General features: G+C 43.6%; 2 protein-coding genes across 3 annotated transcripts in view; both read left to right on the plus strand.

Moving 5' to 3' along the window:
• Positions 1-9,917, plus strand: part of ILDR1 (immunoglobulin like domain containing receptor 1) — a 14,654-nt gene extending 4,737 nt beyond the window's left edge. For both annotated transcript variants that reach the window (XM_027653415.1, XM_027653416.1), the window contains exons 3-8: positions 1,055-1,204; positions 1,927-2,046; positions 2,205-2,351; positions 6,643-6,774; positions 7,949-8,754; positions 9,738-9,917. In XM_027653415.1, coding sequence (XP_027509216.1) covers positions 1,055-1,204; positions 1,927-2,046; positions 2,205-2,351; positions 6,643-6,774; positions 7,949-8,754; positions 9,738-9,779 — 1,397 coding nt within the window. In that variant the 3' untranslated portion in view covers positions 9,780-9,917. The remainder of the gene's footprint in view (positions 1-1,054; positions 1,205-1,926; positions 2,047-2,204; positions 2,352-6,642; positions 6,775-7,948; positions 8,755-9,737) is intronic.
• A 5,721-nt stretch (positions 9,918-15,638) lies between these two features.
• On the plus strand, positions 15,639-18,783 carry LOC113951870 (apovitellenin-1-like). Its single transcript, XM_027653417.1, has 4 exons — positions 15,639-15,711; positions 17,157-17,255; positions 17,605-17,764; positions 18,418-18,783. Exons 2-4 carry the CDS (start codon positions 17,195-17,197, stop codon positions 18,512-18,514), a joined length of 318 nt encoding a protein of 105 aa, XP_027509218.1. The 5' UTR covers positions 15,639-15,711; positions 17,157-17,194; the 3' UTR covers positions 18,515-18,783.
• The last annotated feature ends 1,791 nt before the right edge of the window (positions 18,784-20,574 follow it).

The following is a 20,574-nucleotide window of genomic DNA, read 5'->3' on the forward strand; positions in this document are numbered from 1 at the left end:
CTATTCTATTCTATTCTATTCTATTCTATTCTATTCTATTCTATTCTATTCTATTCTATATAAACCCTGCAGTATGTTTAAGAGGCCTCAGCTCAACTGTACACTTAGGACTGAGCTCAGAGTGGGTGTCTTAGTGCCCAAACTCTCCTTTATGCAGCCTGAGTGGGTTAGGTAGGCATATTAACAAGTGCTCTACAGCCTAGTCCACAAGCAGGCAGGTCCCTGGCTCAGCTGATCCCAGCATAACATGAGTGCTTTTAGCCCAGGCTCAGGCTAATAGACGAAAACAGTGACAAAAAGCATGAAGGTCATGGTGTCTGCTTAGCTGGGTCTGGTATTCATGCTCTGTGGTAAGTACAGCAGTGGAAGAGACTTTGACAAGCTTTGTTCTCTCCTCTCTTCACTGCAAGCCCTTTGCAGGCAATGCTGACTGAATCAGTTGTCTCCCCAACTCTCAGCTCCCAAACACCTGGCAATTCAATGTTTATATTGTGAGTCTGTCACAGGAGTATTGCACAGAAATTGCCTCTAGTCCTCCATTAATTCTCTTGGATATCTCTAACTTAATCCTTAGCCGGAATCAGATGATGGATTATATCCTGTCTTTATAAGATGCACAAAATCTAATGGGATTCAGGAGGGAAAGGCAGACAATCCCATTCATGTATGTCTGGAGGTTTTGTTTCGTAAATAAACACACTTTTGTTTTAGTTCCAGTACTCCCTGGTGTTTTATGATTTTTTTCCATGAGCTGCCCTCCACCCTACCATCATTAGGCTCTTTCTATTGCTGTTCTTTCAGTTGTGAGTACAGGAGGGATCTCCTCCACATCTTCTGCATTCTCAAAATCCCTGCCATTCCTGTGGCTCTACCTCTGTTTGTTTTTGAGTACTCCAAAGTGACTTGTCCTTGCCAGTTTGAAGCCATGCTTTGTATTATTAAACTAAAGCAAATGCACACACGCACTCAGGAGTTTCTCTACTGCTCACAAGGGAATAGAAATTGGTCCTTTGAAATAACTTTTGGCATCTTATTTGCTGCTGTGTGTTTGTAGCATACCAGGCTGGTTTAGCCCTGGGCCAGGACCCATCTAACGACTGCAACGACAGCCAGCGAAAGGTGCGCATTGTCATCCAGAAATACGGGCAGAAGGACCCCGTGCTGGGCATCGACTACCAGCAACGGAAGATCACCATCCAGAACAGTAAGTGACTCGACCTCCCAGGCAGGCACTGAACTCAGTAACTATAAAATATCTGGGTCTGCTAAGTGAAGAGAAGTATAAACGTTGCTAATGTAGTCTGTGGCTTACACATTCCGGGAGGTGGCAGTGGAATAAGAGCTGTGAAGGGCCCTGTCCCAAGTTGGCCTGAGGGTGTTGGAGCCACTACGAGCTAAGGGTGAGCTGGGGATGCGTGAGGATTTTGCTGAAGAGCACAAAAGCTGAGGAGCCCAGAGGCTAGAAGGCAGTTCATTCTTCTAAGAAGTACTGTGTAATTGTCCAGGTGTATTATATGCTCCCTGCTGTTCCCAGAGCAATAACTGTTGCTCCTGCCAGATGAGCTATTGGGATGGCTGGCCTAAGAGGGACAGTGAAGTGGGTTCCAAAACCAGTAGAGCTGGCAATTGGCAGCAGCTGGTGTCTGTTAACATTCAGCAGCATGCTGGTTATTTCACTCCACACAGAACTAGTACCACTTCTAAGTAGTGTTGCCTTCTAGCAACACAGAAGAAAGTGACTGACAGTGAATGTTGTCTATAGGAATTCTCAGTTGACTCAAATGTGATTGTTTCAAGGTGATTGCTATGCTTGGGAAGAGGGGAGATGCAGTACTCCATGTTGCCTGCAGGCAGACGTTTTGAGTGGGGCCTGAAAATAGTGTCAGTCCCAAGTAGCCCACTGACCTCTCAGTCCCTCTCCCGCAGGAGCAGACCTTGTCATCACTGAGGTCATGTGGTGGGACCACGGCGTGTACTACTGCACTGTGGAAGCACCAGGAGATACATCAGGTGATGCAGACAAAGAAGTGAAGCTGATTGTTCTCCGTAAGTGCCTGTGGTTTGTTGCCTGGGTGGCAAGATATCTCCTCCTGTTCTCTTCTTCCCCACTCCAAGACATCTCCAGCAGTGGAGAGGTGCTCAGTAACTTACCTCAGCCAGATACATCAGGATCAATCCTTTTTCTCTCTCCTTTTTTCCCATAGATTGGCTTACAGTGCTCCTCATCATTCTCGGTGGCCTCCTTCTCCTTCTGATGATTGGAATATGCTGGTGCCAGTGCTGCCCCCAGTATTGCTGCTGCCACATCCAGTGTGGCTGCTGTCCAACCCGGTGCTGCTGTAACCAGGAAGGTGAGGTTCAAGCAAATGTGCATCCATTTATGGCTTTTGTCAATACAAAAGCTTGACTAGGAGCTTGCTGAGCTCCCCTTTCTCCCTTTTGCTCAGCATCCATATAAAATGAAACATTTCTGTGGCCAATGTGACCTCTGGGACCAGCTTATCTGAGTTTAGAGGAGGGGAGCTGAGATACATAGAACCCACCTTGCTCTTTTGTGTCCAACTTTCAGAGGTTCCTCCTCACTCACACCTTCTTACCAGCTTCTCTCATGTCATCCAGCTCCCTTGTATGAGTAGCTCAGGACTTTTCTTCTCTGTTTTGTGGTTCATTTGCCTGTGCATGTGAGGAACGCAAGCAAATGCCTTTGTACTACTGTCCAAACTAGCCTAACCTTCAAGTATGTTGCTCCAAGAGGAATTATGTAAAAATTGGCATTTTCTGTCTTCATGTTTTTTTTCAGAGCTGCTCCCTCCACAAGAAGAAGGTTGTATTTGTTTTTCTTGGGGGAAGGAAGTGAGAAAAAAGAGGAGAAAGATGGTCTCTCTTGGTACTCAACTGTATAAGTGCGTTTTTGAGGGTTAAAAGAAACTTCGTTATGTTTGTTTTTAGCAGTAATAAAGTTTCTGCAGCCAGATATAGTTTTTTTAATAAGGCTGCTGTCTGAATTGTGGCTGCTAAAGTCACATAACCTCTGCAGCCCTGTAAATGAAACTTACTTAGCCACATGGTGGACTAGCCCCTCTGCAGCTTACACAGTCTGACAGAAACAAAATAGAACAAATAAGTTTATTTATCATCGAATCACCAGATTCTTCCCCAGATGCTACAAGGAGAGGATTTATGAACAAGGAGCTGGGTTCCTGGTTTCCCTTTACCTTCAAAAGAGCTATTTGGTATCAGTTGGGTGTAAGCTGTAAGAGTTTTAGGCTTAAGCCTGATTTGGTTAGCCCTTGCAAAGAGAGAACAGAACATCCCTCTTACTGCTAAAAACAAAACAAAACACTTTTGGGGGGCTTTACAGGTTGTCAAGTGAAATGTGTAGCTTTGAGGAGGCTGTGGAAATTTGGCAGAAAAATTAGTTTCCGCGAAAGGAGAGAGAGGTGGTGGAGATGAAAGACTAACGCCTCCAGAATTCCTAGTTCTCAACAAAAAAGGGATTCAGATTTGTGTGAGCTCCTTTCTGTTTTTCTGTGCAGTAGATTATAGCTCACTCCAGACCGCTGCTGTTATTTCCTGCCTCCTGTTGAGGAGGAGGAATTCTTGCAGGGTTCCCAAAGCTTCTCCCTGTTCATGAGAGAAGGTACAGCCAAGACCAGCCTCCTTGACTGGCTGCTGGGTTCTGTGGCTGTAATTTGCATACCAGCTGCCTGCCCTCTTTATCCACTTTGCAAAGGGTCCTTGTGCCTGCTCCCCTCCTCTAACACACCTTCTCTTCACTTCATCCTGCCTCTGACTTACTTTTTTTTTCACTCCAAGAAATGAAGTGGAGGCCTTAAAAAACACAAGAAGATAGATTCAGGGAACATCTTAAAAACAGTCCTGAGGAATAACAGTTCCATACAGCTGAAGAGAAGGCAGAAATTCTCATCTCCTTTACGATTCCAGTGTGAGCCAAGTGTGGGTGTTTTCTTCCCAGTTGTTGGCCACTAGAGGACAGCCTAGATCTACAGAACAGTCACAGGTGCCATTGAGGAAACGTAATCCTGCGGCTGTGAATCACGGCACTAAGTACCGTGGTTTTGAACCTAGCAATAAAAGAAGTTTGTTTGAGTAATTCAGGATTGGTGTACAGAAATATTAAACATGCCCCAGGAGTGAGCCAATTACGTTCCCAATGGAAAGCTCTGCAAAAAGCCCATCAGGGTAAATATATGTATGACCTCCTTCTGTTCCCATTAGTTCGTTTTCTACTGTGGACTTCTTCTAATAATGAATTGGTATAAAATAGGATATACTTGCACCTGCGTCTGACTAGGTTTAAAAATATTTTTTTTATAATTGAATAATTGGCCCAGCAGCTGTAAGATCTGTCAGAGGTGAAGAACAACCTTTCTCAGTAGGGAATAAATGAAGGGAACAACACAACATTCTGCCAGTTTTACAGCAGGTATGAATCTTGGAATTCAGGTGAATCTGACCTTTCTTAAATAAATATGTTCACTTTAAAAAGATCTATAACTTTACTTGTATTTTGCAGGTGGGGAACCAGAATATATATCAGATTCAAACTGGAAAGCAAAGTATCTGGGGAAGGAAGAAAGGCTAAAAGTAGTGAAGGAAGTCCAGGGGTAATTCTGCATTTGTTCAGCTGTAGGAAGAGATCAGAGAATTACAGGGACATGATGACCTTGGTCCTAGTGACTACCTTCATACCTTAAGGGGGAGAACCCTAAGTAGGTATGCCCACAGCTGCTGGACCTCTGCTCCTCAGGCAAAGACCATGGTCAAAACCGAGGGACGTGCAGTCAGCAGGTTCTAGGACATTCTCAAGGTGGTAACTGGAGGAATAAGAGAGGGAGAGATGAGGCCTTTCTCTTCTTTTTATCCTTCACCTTCTTTCTTTCTTCCTTCAAGTTTGAAACCTAAACTGGAGGGAAATCTCTTGGGACAAAAAAAAAAGAAAAGAAAGTTAATCAAGTTTGACATAAGGTGCTTGAAAGCTGCTACCTCAGGCCACAGAGCTTTGAAGATATACTGGAGTCTTAGGATTAAAACCCCTGAAGTTTCCAGCTTTGTAGTTCTCTCTGGTTGGAGCCAGACCGAGGAGGGAGTCTGAAATCGAGAATGAAGTGGAGCTGCATGACTTCTGGGGAAAGGGTAGGATGAGTTGAGAGGCATGGTCAGTCCTTGTTTTGCTGCAAGTGGTGCTCTGTATAAATTCAGTGAAACAGCTAAAGGAGGACATGTTTAATAACTGGAGTGCTACCTGAAATGGAAAGCTCAGTCCCAGAGAACATGCAGTCTAAATGCTGCCTGATACAATGAACCCGGGGGACAGAATTAATTGGAGCTTAGCTGTAGCCTGGTTTCTTAAAGAAGCAAATCTTTTGCAGTCAACCTGTCTGTCTATCCCCTATCTCTTTCCCTCCAATAGCTTTTAATTTCATCAGCCAACTTCAGCCAGATTTATCAGAGGAGTAACAGTCTCAAAGGCAATTATGTTCCTATGTGTTTCCTAAACTGTATAGCCAGGAATGTTCTGTTCATGCCTGACCAGAGATGAGGTTGCAGTAAAAGCCTATCACTTTTGAAACTTCAGGGAAGCCATATGAGAGAAATTTTGCAAAGGCCCTGTTGCAGAAAAGCTTTACTCAGTAATGACAAACAAACCAGGCTTTCTAAAGTCTGGGACTTGCAGAATTTGCTTGTTTGTAAACCTAAGTTTTGAGGCAGAAATAGTAAGTTTCTGTAAGATGTTTTTAGGTATTCCCCCAAAAGAAGCAGTGACGAGCTATGGTTTTGAAGACAAGAATGGTTAGGTTGTCTGTGTAGAGGAGATGAGATGGAAATGCTGAAAAAAGTGAATGGAGCCTGACCCTACGAATAGGGTTCTGGAGATGGTGGCAGAAACCCAATGAGGAAGAGACATTTCCACCAAGTTTGCTCTTTCGGCGCACTAGACATTGCTGTTGAAAACCGGAAATTTAGGTTGTTCGCCAGTTTGATCACACTGTCCTAAGGGATTTAGTTTTAGCAATCATGCTGAGGTAAATTGCAGAGAGAGACTAGAAAGGGAGAAGCTGGGCAGTGCACCTCTGAGTGCCCTATATGTGGAACAGAGAGGAAATAATGGAGTATAGAGAGGAAAATACGATCTGGACAGAACCCATATGAAAGTGGCAAAGAAAGATCTTGTTTAGCTGTAAATCAAAACTAAAAGGGGAAAGGACCAATGATGAGCTGAAAAAGTTTTGAGAGAGAGAAAACTGTGCTATGTCTTACTGTATGAAACATTATTTCACACCTTTCCACAACTATACTCATAATGACAAAGCAGGTAGAAGTCTTACAGCTGGTAGTGCTGCATACTTAATCATAGTGTTATTTGTTCCCAGTTGCTGGGACTGGACTCTGAATGTTAGGCAGTAACCCTTTTCTTCTGTTTTAGGTATCTTTTTGAAGATATACAACGTCATATTGGAATTTCCCGTGTTCTGTTTTAACTTTGTCATAGGTTGGAGAGAGATTTTCATTTTGTGAATTTCCTGTATCCAAAGGCTACAGCCTAACAAGCAAAATGGTATCTGATCTACAAGCTGTGCTCTCTGGATAGCTGCAGTAAGCTTTCTTCTTCTTTTACAGTACTGGAACGGCATCGGTTCATAAAGCGGGCTCAGGCACTTGCACCTTGGATAGCACCGAACATGTTCTATGGAGGTGGTGACAGGAACTCAAAACTTTCCTCTTACCAGCTGAACCCTCTACTGCAACGAGGTAAGACCATGGGCATCATTTCAGAGGGAAATCAGGATGAGAACTAGGTAACTTCTTAGGGAAGTTCAGCATTGAGGCTTTAGCCTCTCTACTACAAAAGAGAGATGTTTCTAGCATGGTTGCATGTCTGAGCATAACAGCTCTGCTACATCTACAGCGTACTGTAGACTTGCCTGGGTGGATAAATATAGCCTGTTCATCTTAAGTGTCTTGCTGGGCTCAGTGCTGGGTGAAGTAGTTTAGTGCTAACTAAGGTATATCTGTGCTACACCCCAGCGACTGCAGGGTAAATATACCCAGCTTATCTTGCTTTGTGTGGCAGAGGAGGGTACTGTCTCTTTGTTCTGCTGTGCTGGTCACGGTCAACTCCTTATAGCCAAAACTGACATGACAAGTGAGGTGCAATTTGTTTGAGTTCTTATCAAATCTCTAGTCTTAAATGATTAAGGGCAAACTGCCTTCTGTGAAATAGATCCACCCTGCATGCAGCAAAAAATGAAAGGCTCTTTAATGAACCAGGAAGAATTTTAAATGTTGTTCTGCCCCAAAATCACTTGTATAGTGGAATTTATTTGTAACTTAAATAGAGGAGGGAAGTCTCTGAAGTCCTGGAGAAATAATTAAATAAAATAACTTACTACCAGTAATATTGTTTAATCGCTCAAGGAAAACAGAGGAATTCTGTTTCTGACTTCTCAAAAGTATATAACATATTTTTATCTGAAATTAGCTTTTCATCACTGTGCTGTAGTCACAGATTTAATCTGTGTCTGATGAGTTTTACCTGTTGTTTGAAAAAACTGTTTGCAAACATCTTAAATGCTAGATTCAAGATGTTTGAGTATATACTTCTTCAGCCCACTAGTTAAATCTACAGTTACCATTTTTCCTAGTCAGGGCACCAGTTTCCTTAGAAAGGTCCAGTGACTGAGCCTCCATGATTTAATACACAATACACTGAGTCTTCTTAAGGAAAGGCAGCTACTAGTTACTACTCTCTGCATCTTACCTTGTTTGGTCTGGATGTGCTGGTTGTGGTACTTGAGAATCATGCAGCTCTTGCAGTGAGGAGCAGGAGGAGGAGAGAAGGGACTCAGCCAGGCTCATGAGTGCAGAAGGGCCCTCTCTTCATTTCCTCTTGACTTGCTGCGTTCTCCTGTGCTTTTATCCTTAGATGTGTCTCTGCAGAACAGTCTTCCACTGGTACAGCCACAAGCCCAGCTTTCCCATAACAACGGTGTTTTGGACTATCTGGAGTCTGAAATCCAAAACCTCAACATGTCACAGCTCCGGCCACCCTCCCACCAGCAGCAGGCTGTGCAGCCCAGCCTGCTGTCCTCCCTGGGCTCTGACATCATGCCACCTCCTCTCGCTGATCACATCTCCTCCATCCATGGGAGCAGCAACTCCTCACGGCCGCAAAGAGCCACCCACACCCCCCGATCCTGGGACTCTGCAGCAGAGGACAGAAGGGAAAACCGGAGGTGGCCCGTGCCTTCCAGTGGAGATTCTCATTCCAGCTACAGTCAGGACATCTGGGACAGGCAGCGAGAGGATCATCCTCAGAGGCAGAGGACAGGTGGCTACAATGGCAGGCCACAGTACTCCAGACGGGATGTGTCGCCCGCACGCCAAGCTGAGAGGGGCAAGAGCAGCAGCAGCAACCATTTCTATGCAGAGGAGGCCAAGGAGCGCTCCAGCCACCATCGTGGCGGGAGACAGGAGCCCACAGGGAGGCGAGAATACGAGAACCACACTGGGAGGAGCAATAACTCAGGCCAGCGGCAGCACAGCTATTCCCCCCCGTCTCGCAGGGGGTCGTGGAGCTCCTCAGAGGATCAGGTCCATGTCCCAGCAACAAACCACAGGCAGAGGAACCGGTCTCGGGAATGGCCGGAAGATAAACCCCCCAGTTATCGCTCCTTAGAAATCATCCCGAGTCAAGACAAGAAGCTCAAAGGCAGAGCAGGGACACGCTCAGTGAGTCAGCTACCTTTTTGCTTTCCCACCTAAGGAAAAATTGGGGTTTGGGGAATGAGAGTAAATGTTTTATACTTTCTATAGCCTGTCATCTTGCAAACAGAGGCCGAGGAGCAGGGGGTGCTCTGTGGAGCCTGGTTGTGAAGAGCTTGTTGAGTTCTCTGTCTTGAGACATGTGTTGCATGGCTGTAGAAGTAGGTCCCCTACAGGGTGATATGTTATACCCTCTCACTTTTGGGGTTCTATGCATGTGTTGGTGTTAAAATAGCTGTTCTCTGGCTCTGACTGGAGAGAAAGCACCTCCAGACTAGGCAGCAGTACTGAGTACCCCTCTGCAACCATCTCTGGAGTTGGTTTACTTCTGATTTCTTTTACAGTGTGCATGATTCTCCTATTATCTATTCTTAACATTTAATTTTTATTGTATCTTTGTGATATTTTTAAGATGATTCATATCCATCCAGGTAAGATGCCTAAAGCTACATAAAACAGGCTTTCAGGTAGCATGGATGAGAAATGTGTCATTCTCCAAGCCAAGTGAAAGAGTATGACTCTCTTCTTGGGACTCTTGAGAACTAAACATGCATTATATGGGCAGTGAACAGCTATTGTTTACAGCTCATCTTGTCTGGACTGGGACTGGATTTTAGGTGGCAACCTAAATGTGAAAAACTTCATATCCAAATGCTAGTCTCCAAGTTAGACAGTGTATTTCCCCTTAAAAAATGAAGGTTTTTTTAAATAAAAAAAATGTTAAGTGTCCATTATCACATATATGCAGAGTTTTAACAGATGGAAATCTTCTGAAGGGACTGTATTTTGCACGTTTTCACTTCTGTGTTTTGGAAGGAAGCACAATTCAAGTTCCAGCTGGGATGTGTGTATGTATGAATGGTTTTTGTTATGGTGTTCAGAGCAGGTAGGAAGACATATGATTTCTATTCATCAGTCCTTGTTCCTGAATCTTTTCTTTTCTCTTGCAGGACAGAGCAAGTTCCCACAGTGGAAAAAGCATAATCATTTAATGTCAGTACTGAAAGAACTACGATTCCCACTGGACTTCTCTTAGTTTTTTTACTGTATGGGTTGGGATGGCTGCTTTTGATTGAACAGACAACCAGCAATAAACCAGCAATAAAACAGATAAAGCAGCTTCTCCTTAGGTTTGCAACTCTGAAGAATCTACGACTCGTGCCCATGAAAGCCATACCTAACCCATTTTTATTCTCGCCGTGATTGGAAACACAGGTTTGCAATGGGCTGTAGTTCATTGCTATTGGAAACAGCAGATTTTTTTCAGTAAATAGTATACTCCTAATCTGAAAGATAGATACCAGTTCTCTTTGTTAAGTGCACTGCAAGGAGCCCAGTCTGTAGAATGCTGGTCCTTCGCACACCAGTTACTGGAGAAAGGCTCCAATGTTCACAGAGTTGTAAAGTCACAAGACAGTAGAATAATTTCGATTAGAAAGGGCCTCTGGTGATCATCTGATCCGGTCCCCTGGGAGTCTGGTGTGGGGAGGCACAGCATCTTCTTTCTAAGGCCCTTTGTTGTGCTTCAGAATGTGTAATGTTTGTTGCTTCTGCCTGACTGCTCAGCACAGTTGGGGCAGTTGCTTCCTTTTGTCCCCACTAAGCCTCTCTCCCAAACAGGAGGATCACAGTGTTGGAAGGATGTTCACTGCCTTAAGATCTCACTAACATGTCTGCAAATTTCCGGGTTATCCACCCTTTACTGACTGAAACAGTCTGGCCTTCTTTAAGCTTAGACCCTAGTGCCTTAAAAGATACTTGTTCTAGCCTTTCATCGAGACTTGAGTTTATTTGTAACTTGAAGGGCTAAATTTACTAAGGTTTGGCCTTCTCTTCAGGGACTGAGTAAATTATAACTGCTGTCCCTTGCACCATGGACAGAATTTCCCTCAACTCGAGGAAGCACGGTTTTGGTGAATATATCTTTCCTAAGCCAGGTACTCTTTTCCATGCATTTTATATTCTCCATTTGCTCTCTATGCCATGTATCATATACATGGGATGGGATAAAGGGCTCTGAAGAACTCTTACAGTCACCATTTTTAATATTGTCCATGATCTTCACCCTGGCACTTACACAGTGCTGCATGTGTGGTGCATCTGATCTATAGCTAGATTGTAGGGTTCCCTCATCTCTCACCTTACAACTAGAACACAGAATTTCTCTGTGCTCTGAGACCAGTTGTGAAGGAGAAAAACTTACCATTTCTCCTTGATGTGATTAATCCACTGTTTTTATTTAAAATGTGCCAGAGAAAGAGAAGCCCTCTGGATGCTGGCTGCTTCCATGGGAAACTGGCTTGCCAGAGGCACTTCTTGGATTTAAGAGACTCAACGGTTGTCAAGGAGCTTTTGGAGAATCTCATGAATTATTTTGTAACCCAGAGGCAATGGAGATTGGCCAGTACCAATGACTGTCTTGCCTGGTTCATTTCCCAGTCAGTGCCGCATGGGACACTTGCTACTGTTTGTTTTTTAATGTCCTAATTACTGATGTGCTTATGCTTTCCCTTGGAAGACTGACTTGGAGAGACTTTCATTTTGCCCACCTCCTTGTTTTTCTTTTCTTTGGACAATGATGGGAAGCATCACACTTCATACAAATGGTCCTAGTTGGATATCCAATGCAGTTGCTGGTCGACCAAAGGCTACTACAGAGAGTGCTCATCTTCCTACAGTTTCTTGGCTGAAAGTGCTTATTCCTAATTTCTGCCTCTGAAGATAAAACAGAAGGACCAGCTAGCTTCTCTAGTTGACCTTGTTTCAGAACCAGAGGCCTACTTTTTGAAGACAGAGGGTCTATTTGCCAGCAGTTGTTGGCTGTTGAGAAAAAAGATCTAAAAGACTAACTCCAAAGTTTGAATTTAAGAAAGGAAGGCTATATTAAGCGTAATACTTGTCTGCATTAGACTCAAACTGAACAATATGAATAGACCCACAAGTCACATTTGAAATATAGGGAATTAAGTGTGTTTGCAGAACTTGCAAAGCCAGTATCACTCTTGAATCTGTTCCTCAGCCACTAGCTGTGAATCATTTTTATTTTTATTTTATGACCTGCTGAGGATTTTATGAACCCTCTCTTCTAAGATGGACTAGTATTTTTATTAGTTAAGAGGAGTTTATGATGACTGCAATGACAAAATAATATGAGGCACCTTCTTCCAAAACTAGCATCGAGTTCTGACTTTAGCTTTGCCCTCTGGTGACTTTTAGCAGATAGCCAGGACCCTGCGGATTCTACCCATGGAAGCTGAATTGGTAACTTGGAATTTGATTCTTTCCTTGTGCTTTGTAGTTTCATGCAACATACAGGACAACTTTTTCCTGTCATTCCAACCAAGCCCAAATGTCCAGGTTTCAGGGAAGGGTTGCCCCTTTCTCCATCAAAGAGTAGAGGCTATTTGAGACATGAGGGGAGATCCTAATATGGTAGCATGGGCAGAGTTCATTTTCATTTACATTCAAGTGTGTATAAGCCAACATGTGTCTAGCAAGTTTTCTCAAGAGCAAGAACCTCCTCACACTGCAAGAAAACCCAGATGACTCTGTAACAGGAGAAGCTGTTGAAGCATGAGCACACTAACTGCAGAGAATGTGCTTTTTTATCTACATCCTATGAAGGAACCCTCCATCTTTATTTGCTCCTCTAGTCCCCATAATTGAGCTAGGGTGACTAATTGCAGATTGTGTGAACACAATTTGTGCGGTGTGAAGTCTGAAGAGTTTAATCTTTATCACACTTGATATCCTCTTCAGTCACTTTGTTCTTATTTATAGAAACATTAAGCAAAACTCTTCAGGGAAAACTGATTGTATCTGAGTGCTAATTCTGTAACTTCTTAAATTGCGACAGAAGTAGACTAAGTTATCCAGCAGGGAAGCAGAAATGATACCAGGTTTACTGGTCCACAGACCACTGCGGTTCATAAAACACCAGTTGGTGGTGGGCTGTGAAATAACGACAGAGGAAATCTATATATGCATACTTTTCAACTGCAAGCAGACAGAAAAGTGGGAAGGAAATAGACTCTGCTCTAGATGCTTATTTCTAGTTTTAATTGGCTATAACTGAAACCCATTGTGACAGCATTGCACAATACAATGTGAACCCTTTTTTCCAGTAAAATTACAGTGTCTTTGACTTTTGAAAAGAGACTGAGAACTAAGCAGCTCCAATACAGCACACTAAAAGAAATAGCAGTAGGAAATCACCTAACCTCATTCTTTCTATATTGCAATTTATTGATGCTTAATTTTTCAGCCATTCCAAAGAGCTGATGTTCATATGTCAGCCCATTCGTGATGGAAAAAGTTGAATGTTTCACATATGGGAGTTGTTGCTATTCTAGGGTTTTGTTCTTCTTGTCATGCAGTTGAAGGAATATATCTTACTCACCAAAAATGAATCTTCTGTCTCAAATAAAGTGCCTTCATAGCCACTGGAGTTACCCTAATTTAAGATAATGTGACCATGCCACATAGAGAGGGCCAGATAAGGACACCCATGCTGCTGTCAGCTGCTTTCCACCTCAGACCATAGATTCATAAGAGAGATAAAAAAATCATGTAATATTTCTTTGATTAAGAAAGGACCTGCAATATCTGGGTTTCTTGCTTATTTGCAGAGCGCCCTGCCATTCTGGAATGCCATTCCAGGAATGGAGGGCAAGGGCTGCTTCTGTGCAATCATTGATCTGGTCTTGGCAAGTGCCTGCTTGGCAGTAGAAAGTGCTGAAATGCCCAGTTGCTATCTCTGCGATTGTATTCATGATAGCACTAGCTAAAGTTAGGCTAACTAAGCTGGGGAAGTTACCTTGTGTGATACAACCCCAAAGCAAAGTCTTCAGCAGTATGTATTACCACACAGGGCAGCTAAGTCTCCTCTGTGCCACTGTCTATCTCCAGCAGCACATCAGTTAAAAACACCGACATAATGGGGTGAGAGCCTTCCATTTGTTGACCTGACACAGGAGAGGGGTGATACTTGAGGTTATATTAAATTAACCCCCACAAGTAAGGACTGCTCATTCCTATTTCTGCCAAGTTTAATGCCTATAATGTGCCTTATTACGGTCTTCTGAATGTTACCCCAGCTGTAAAAGCAGATTATAAATGTGTAGATCCTCTTCAATGAATGTCACATGTCTAACTGAAATATAAGAGAACTTTCAACCAGTTGCTCTTGTGTGTACTTCCTAGACTATAAATTGCTTTTAGTGTTTGCACCCGAAGTAGAACTGAAAATTATATGTTCTTATTTCTGGAATTAGCCTTGTTACCCATTAGTAAGAATCTGCTGTTGTTGTTTGTTGGACAAAAATGCAAAATTATTTGCTTCAATGGGGGAAGCAAATAATAAATATTTTTTTTTCTTATTTTGGAGACTTTTTTTCTTTGTTTTTCTAAGGAAGATCATTTGAATAAATACCAAGAGAGGGGAAAAATATATGGGAAACCATTGACAGCCCTCTTTAATGATGTGACCCACTCTAGCCATCACTGACTGGCTGCCATGCCTGTAAAATGAGAACAGTTACTGTTTGATTCTAAAGCACTTGAAGCACCATGAGAAGAAAAGTCTTCTAAAAATTTTGTTTGGTTGATAAATGAAGGTACTGATTGAGCTTCTCACACTTCCCACGTGTGACAGTCACCTAATAATAAAGTGGCCAACATGAAAATGGAGGTCTGTTGGGGCTCACATGGTAGGTTTAATTTATGTCCTCCCATTCCCCTTAGCTGATGAACTTTGTAGCTCAGTGTTGCAGACTTTCTGTCTCTTCCCCCTTCTGCTCAGTGGTCCCATGTGCTAAACTCAGATGGCTGGCCTGACTGAAGACCCAGCGGGCGCTTGGAACCTGACCTATGGGAAACATGCCCTACAGCAGCAATGCCATCGCTTTCTGACTGGGACCAGGGATCTTTAGGAGACATTATAGAATCAGAATAGTTTGCATTGGAAGGGATCTTACAAGGTCACCTCATCCATCCTACCCCTGCAACTAGACCAGGTTGCTCAAAGCCCTATCCAACCTGGCCTTGAACATTTCTGGTGATAAATAGGGTGTCCACAACTTCTCTGGACAACCTGTTCCAGTGTCTCACCACCTTCACAGTAAAGAATTCTTCCTTGCATCCAATCTAACTCTGTCCTATTTCAGTTTAAACCTGTTTCCCTTTCTCCTGTCACTACAAGCGCTAGTAAAGCCTATTTCTTATAAGCACCCTTTAAGTATTGAAAAGCTATAATAAGATCTCCCTGGAGCCTTCTCTCTAGGCTGAACAGACCCAATTCTTTCAGCCTTTCCCCATGGGAGAGGTGTTTCAGCCCTCTGATAAGTTTTTGTGCCCATCTGGGCATGCTCTAATAGGTCTGTGTCTTGCCAGCCTGTGCAAAAAGACTTGACCATGGAGAAAGAAGAAACGTGAGAGGGGTGCACACTTACCCCTGTGCACCATTTCATTAATGCTTTTACTGTAAATGAAGGGGGAAATGCCAATGGCCATAACAGCTGCAAGTAAGTTCCAACTATCAGAGCAGGGAGGTTACGGCACAGGCCTTCCCAAAAATTCAGCCCAGGTCTAGCTACTGTTAATGTGGAATTTGGTCAACTCATGAGAGCGGTCTCTATGACACAGATGCCTGTGAAAGTAGGGGACTCGGTGACCCAGGAGCTGCCTTCCACATCTCTTAGGCTCAGGTCAGACTGACCCCCCATTACCAAATCTCAATAACAGGTCCAGAGTCCTCCACAGCTTCTTACCTGTCCCACTGAGCTGGATGTGCTTGCAAAAGAGCAAATGGGGAAACAGAGCAGGACCTTTGACCCCTCGCTATCATTATATTCGCTCCATAAATGCCGGTGTCTCAGATGAGCATCTACCTCAGCTTCAGCCTGAGAAAGAGAGAAGGCAGGACAGGTAAGCACTGAACTCTGTTCTGGGTGGGATGGGCATTGTGACTGGTGTGTCTAGATCAAAAGGAAGTGAGTGAAGACGATCTTCTATTTTTCCCCATTTCTTATTGCAAGCCAATAAGAAATTGGCTTCTCACACTCCGCAGGCAGGAATACTGATGAAATGGGGGAAGGTGGGGGTGCTTGAGGTGACCCGGATTGAAGTTGAGTGATGGATGCTCCATAAGACACTCATAGGACGGTCAAGCCCATCGTAGGAATTGCAGAGTTTCAGTGTTGGAAGATACATAAGCTTTTCCCAGCTGCCTTCACGACAGGGATTACAGGCTCTAAAGTGGATAAGAGCACCTCTTTATGCTCTTGGGAAGCAAATTTACGCCTTTGTGTACATGGAGAAAAACTGGCTCTGGGATTAAAAATCAAGGTAGGGTGGTAAAGGAGCAACTGCTCCTGGGCAACGTATGTCTAGTAAATGGAATGGTAGCTTTTGGAGGCAATCTGTGCACAGAAGGATGTAAAAATGGATGGAAATTTCCTTACTGTGGGATAAGAAGGAGCATTGACTTGTAGCCACCTGGTATGGGATTTAGCAAAGCATTCATATGTAATAGACTTGCAGCCTTTTTTGCTGTTGCAATTCTAAAACTTCAATGTTTTCTTCATGTTGTTCTGAGTGATGCAGCCCTATAGTTGAGGGCATAAATCAATATTAATTTCTAAACATGTTTTTAAGCGCAGAATGTTTGAAAAACTTGTTTAGATGTAATGTATTTTCAATGTACCAAGTACTGAATTTTCAATTCTCCAATTCTGACCTTTTTAACAGACAAAAATAAAGGAAGTCAGATGAAGCTAAATTTTGCACTCACTCCCTTTTGAGAACTTGTTCTGCTTGGGCTACTATCGGCTGCATTAATCCCAGAGTGAAAAAGACAAGTGAACCTAGTTGGCTGGTTGGCAACTTTCCTCAGCTAAAGCAAGGCAAAACACTCAGATCACTGGGTCACTAAGATGATCATTGTATGTGATGCACACATGCACACTAGCACAATGTTCTTTAGAGCAATTTAATAAAACAAAGAAATCCCACATTATGAATTTTTCAGTTGTATTTATGCACAGAGGAAACCTATTCTTATTTCTGGCAGTTTTAGTGGTTTGTTCATGTGCTGAAATAAGGGATTTTAGCTCTCATATAAAAGACCTAGCTTTACTCTCACATATTTCTTTGAGCTCTGAAAGTTATTATTGTGGATATTAGTGATTATACAAATAAAAGGACACCTTCCTTTTTATACTATTTTTCCTCACTTCTTCAGAGTAAATGCACCGTGGTCTTTCCTGTTCTTGTTTTCACTTATTGGTTAGCTTTGTTGCAAAAATCTGGTGTTTAACCAACATGTTTTATTTCTCTGAAAACAAACAAACATTGTATGCTGATTCCTGCAGGTCTCTCAGTATAGTGAGCAGAACTGGTACTGCAAACCATGTTGCAATCCAGGGTATTGATGATAGCTCTGATTCTGCTCCTCAGCACCACTCTGCCTGGTAAGTCTGAAAAGCTTTTCTGTCTGCCTGAGACAAAGCTCAGCTCTACAGGTTCTCACTGGACTTAAGCCCAGCGATACAGTTGAAGACCATAGTGCTCAGCAGTGTGAAACAAGTCAGTAGAGATCTGGCATGAAAATTGTCCATACGTGGCAAACACTCTGCCATGTAAGGCCTGTGGCATTCACCACGAAGAGGTGAAGAGGTGCTGCTGGATGCTGCTAGAGTGAATTCGGGGAGAGGTTCTGAATCTCAGAACTTCAAGAATCTTCCCACTGAACCTGGGGGAAAATTTGAGAGACGTGAGTGACTGGAAAAGCCTGATAGGGTTTTGCCTCCTTTTTTTCAGAAGTGCACTCAAAGTCTGTCTTTGAGAGAGACCGTCGTGACTGGCTGGTCGTCCCTGATGCAGTTGCATCTTATGTCTATGAAGCTGTGAACAAGGTGTCCCCTAGAGCGGGTCAGTTCTTGGTTGATACTGCCCAGACTCCAGCAGTTGTTGCAACTAGGTATGAAAAGCTCCTCTGTGCTAACGCTGCAATAGCCATGTGTGAAAAGGGAGAGGGAGGAGTGGGAGGAAGAACAGATTAATCAAGTATCTATATGGGGAGACCCAATGGGAAATGAATCAGCAACCAAAGCCTGATGTGACTACCATGGGAGTGAGGTGCTGGGAGGTAGGGTGAGATGATATGGTCTCCTGTGAAAGCACAGGCTCTTCCCAGGGATGCACATTGTACATGACCATGCTTGTGGGGACAGCAGGTTCTGCTCTTTATTCTTGGGTAGTGAGGGAGGAGGTCTCTGGCTGGTGGGGGATCAGCTCACCTGGAAGAGGGTTCTCTGGTGCTGCTGTCTGTGAGGGGCTCAGTACTGACTGTGCCATTGTCACTTGATGCAAATCACAGAATTGGCTCTAGCTATACATACATATTCCTCAAGGAAGAGGAATGAGACTCCTCACAAAAGGAAAATCTTGATCACCCTAGAGGCAGAGTTTCATGTAATTCATGCCACACACATGCTGCCTATTGAGGAAAGCCTCTCTAAGACTGCTGAGGAGCTCTGCACTCTCAGTGACAGGCAGCGTGATATCCACAGCAGATGGAGATTACCCTCATGTATTTGTGTATCTTATCACATGCACTGTCATCTCCTGCAGGAACTTCCTCATCAGAGAAACAGCTAAACTCAGTATAATGGCCGAACAGCTGATTGAAAAAATAAAGAACGTGTGGGCAAGAGTCCGAGGCTATTAGCCAGAAGAAGACAAGTCAGTGTCTCCTGATGTGAATTGGTAACACCCTGCAGTGTCCTCTTTCCTTCTGCTCCTACTACGGGCCAAGATCAGTCGATAAGACAGAATCAATGCTCCTCTTAGTGCCACTAGAGGGAACCCACCTTCAAAGACCAAAAGACGGAAGGCATCTGCTGAAGCCTCCCCCAGAAAAAAAAAAAGAACACGCAGCTGGGCATGGGGAAGACAATAAGATTGTAGAGCTCTTCTGTAGCCAAATCTTGAAAATTAATTCCTCCTGAAAGGCTTGGCCATTGCCCCTCTAATAAAATAGTGTTGGTTGTTACACTTCCTTAAGTTTCTTATTTGTATTGACTGTTACAAAATCACACTCATCTTGGCATTCCATTAGCTGTTATTCAAAAGAAGTTGTTTCAGGCAATGCTAACAAACACTGACTGTTCAGGCACTTTTAACTAAGCTCAGATTCTTCTTGGGTAGAGGGGGCACTACCTGAGCATTTTTCAGGGTAGCCACAATATGACAACTGTAATCTCACATAAGGAAAGACCATGAAATTTAAGTCCTACTGATTGTGCTTCTTGGTTAGGTAAGAAGCAAGTAGGTGCACCTGTATCAAATGTATTAAGGTTTCAGATAATTTGGGAAAACAAGTGCTAGTAAACTGAACTGTCCATCAACATGAGCAGGACTTTAGAAGTGTATTTCATCAGCTTATTCAGTGAGACTGCTGAATAAGCTTTTCTAAAGGAGAAACAAGGGGAAAATGTCTCACTATCTTGACCAGTTTATGAGAAGGGCACCTATGACCAGCACTGTCTATGAAGACCTGGCAGGTCCTCATCAGCCCTATGTAACTGCATCATTTCAGATGCCCACACTGGACAAAGACATTCATCTGATTTCTCATTAAGCAAGCAGAAACAAGTGGGCAATTTGTCTGAAATCACAGTGTGAGACTGTGGCAGAGGCTAAAACAAACAAAACCCTGCTAGCCTGAGAGCTAGAAGTCACGTGCACATGGGTAGAACTACCGGTTTGGAGGGAGAGCATCGCTGCAACTGGCAAAATGAGATTTGCCTAATGACTGCAAGGCAATGTTACTGTCTTTTTAGATACACCTCCATTTACTTTTCCCTCATAGGATCTTAAGCCTCAAACTTTATTCTGCTTCAGCATTACCTTTAAGTATTTGTCAGGACTTGAGAGCAGCAGTAATGACCCTCCTCCATGCACTCTGCCTATGGGCCCAGGAACCCCATCTAAGCTCAGGCTCTGGGCACCCAGGCTGCTCCTGGCTGTCTTGGCTTACTGGTGGGTTTTCCTGCATTGATGTTGGACCTACGCTGTAGGTAGTAGCCTCATTCCATCATTGGTTGTGCTTCTTGGATGGACCTTGGATCTGTGTCGTAGCCTTGCCTCCAGCTCTGCCTCCTGCTGTCCTGAGCAGACTCCCTGGTATGACTGAAGGGCCCTGTCACAGTTACTACTCCCCTTGGGTACAGTGGGACTGTGCTCCGGCTGGGGACGTCACAACCTGTGCTGTGGTCTCTGCTGGCTCCTGAATTGTCCTCCCTCTTAGAACATCCCAGCTCTTGATGCTGCCTGACAGTATTTCTAGATTATCAGGTAATCAACAATTGAGTAGGGAAAGCTGGAAAAGCAGAGAAGCCCAAGGAGTAACTGAGAGATGTCGGTGTTTGGCCCTTTCCATGGAAGCGTGCAAGAAGGCAAAGGAAGAGAATGGGGGTGACAGGGAGAAGGGAGAAGCAGTAGAGGAAATTGAAGGAAGTATAAGAATCAGCAGCAATTGTGCTAAAAGCTGAATATATTTCCCCAAGGCTACCCTTTATTCCACTGATGGGTTTGACTATGGAAATTAACTCAAATAGATGACAAAAGGCTTATTAACAGAAAGGCTAATTAACAGATGAAGGCTGTAGTTCATCCAGTATCTTTCTGCCAGTCTCCATTAGCATTGGTGGGAGAACTGCCCTGACATCACATACATAGTTCCAGACTTTTATTTTAACCTGGTCTCCACATTTTACAGAATTATTT

Source organism: Corapipo altera, unplaced genomic scaffold (genome assembly GCF_003945725.1).
Source record: "Corapipo altera isolate COAL_440 unplaced genomic scaffold, ASM394572v1 61, whole genome shotgun sequence".
NCBI classification, from domain to species: domain Eukaryota; kingdom Metazoa; phylum Chordata; class Aves; order Passeriformes; family Pipridae; genus Corapipo; species Corapipo altera.

Bases quoted from the DNA above. Each gene is read 5' to 3' on its own strand.
- LOC113951870 (XM_027653417.1), top strand. From the start codon at position 17,195: ATGTTGCAATCCAGGGTATTGATGATAGCTCTGATTCTGCTCCTCAGC. The intron at 17,256-17,604 runs GTAAGTCTGAAA...CCTTTTTTTCAG, and splicing joins CCTCAGCACCACTCTGCCTG to AAGTGCACTCAAAGTCTGTC. The intron at 17,765-18,417 runs GTATGAAAAGCT...CATCTCCTGCAG, and splicing joins CCAGCAGTTGTTGCAACTAG to GAACTTCCTCATCAGAGAAA.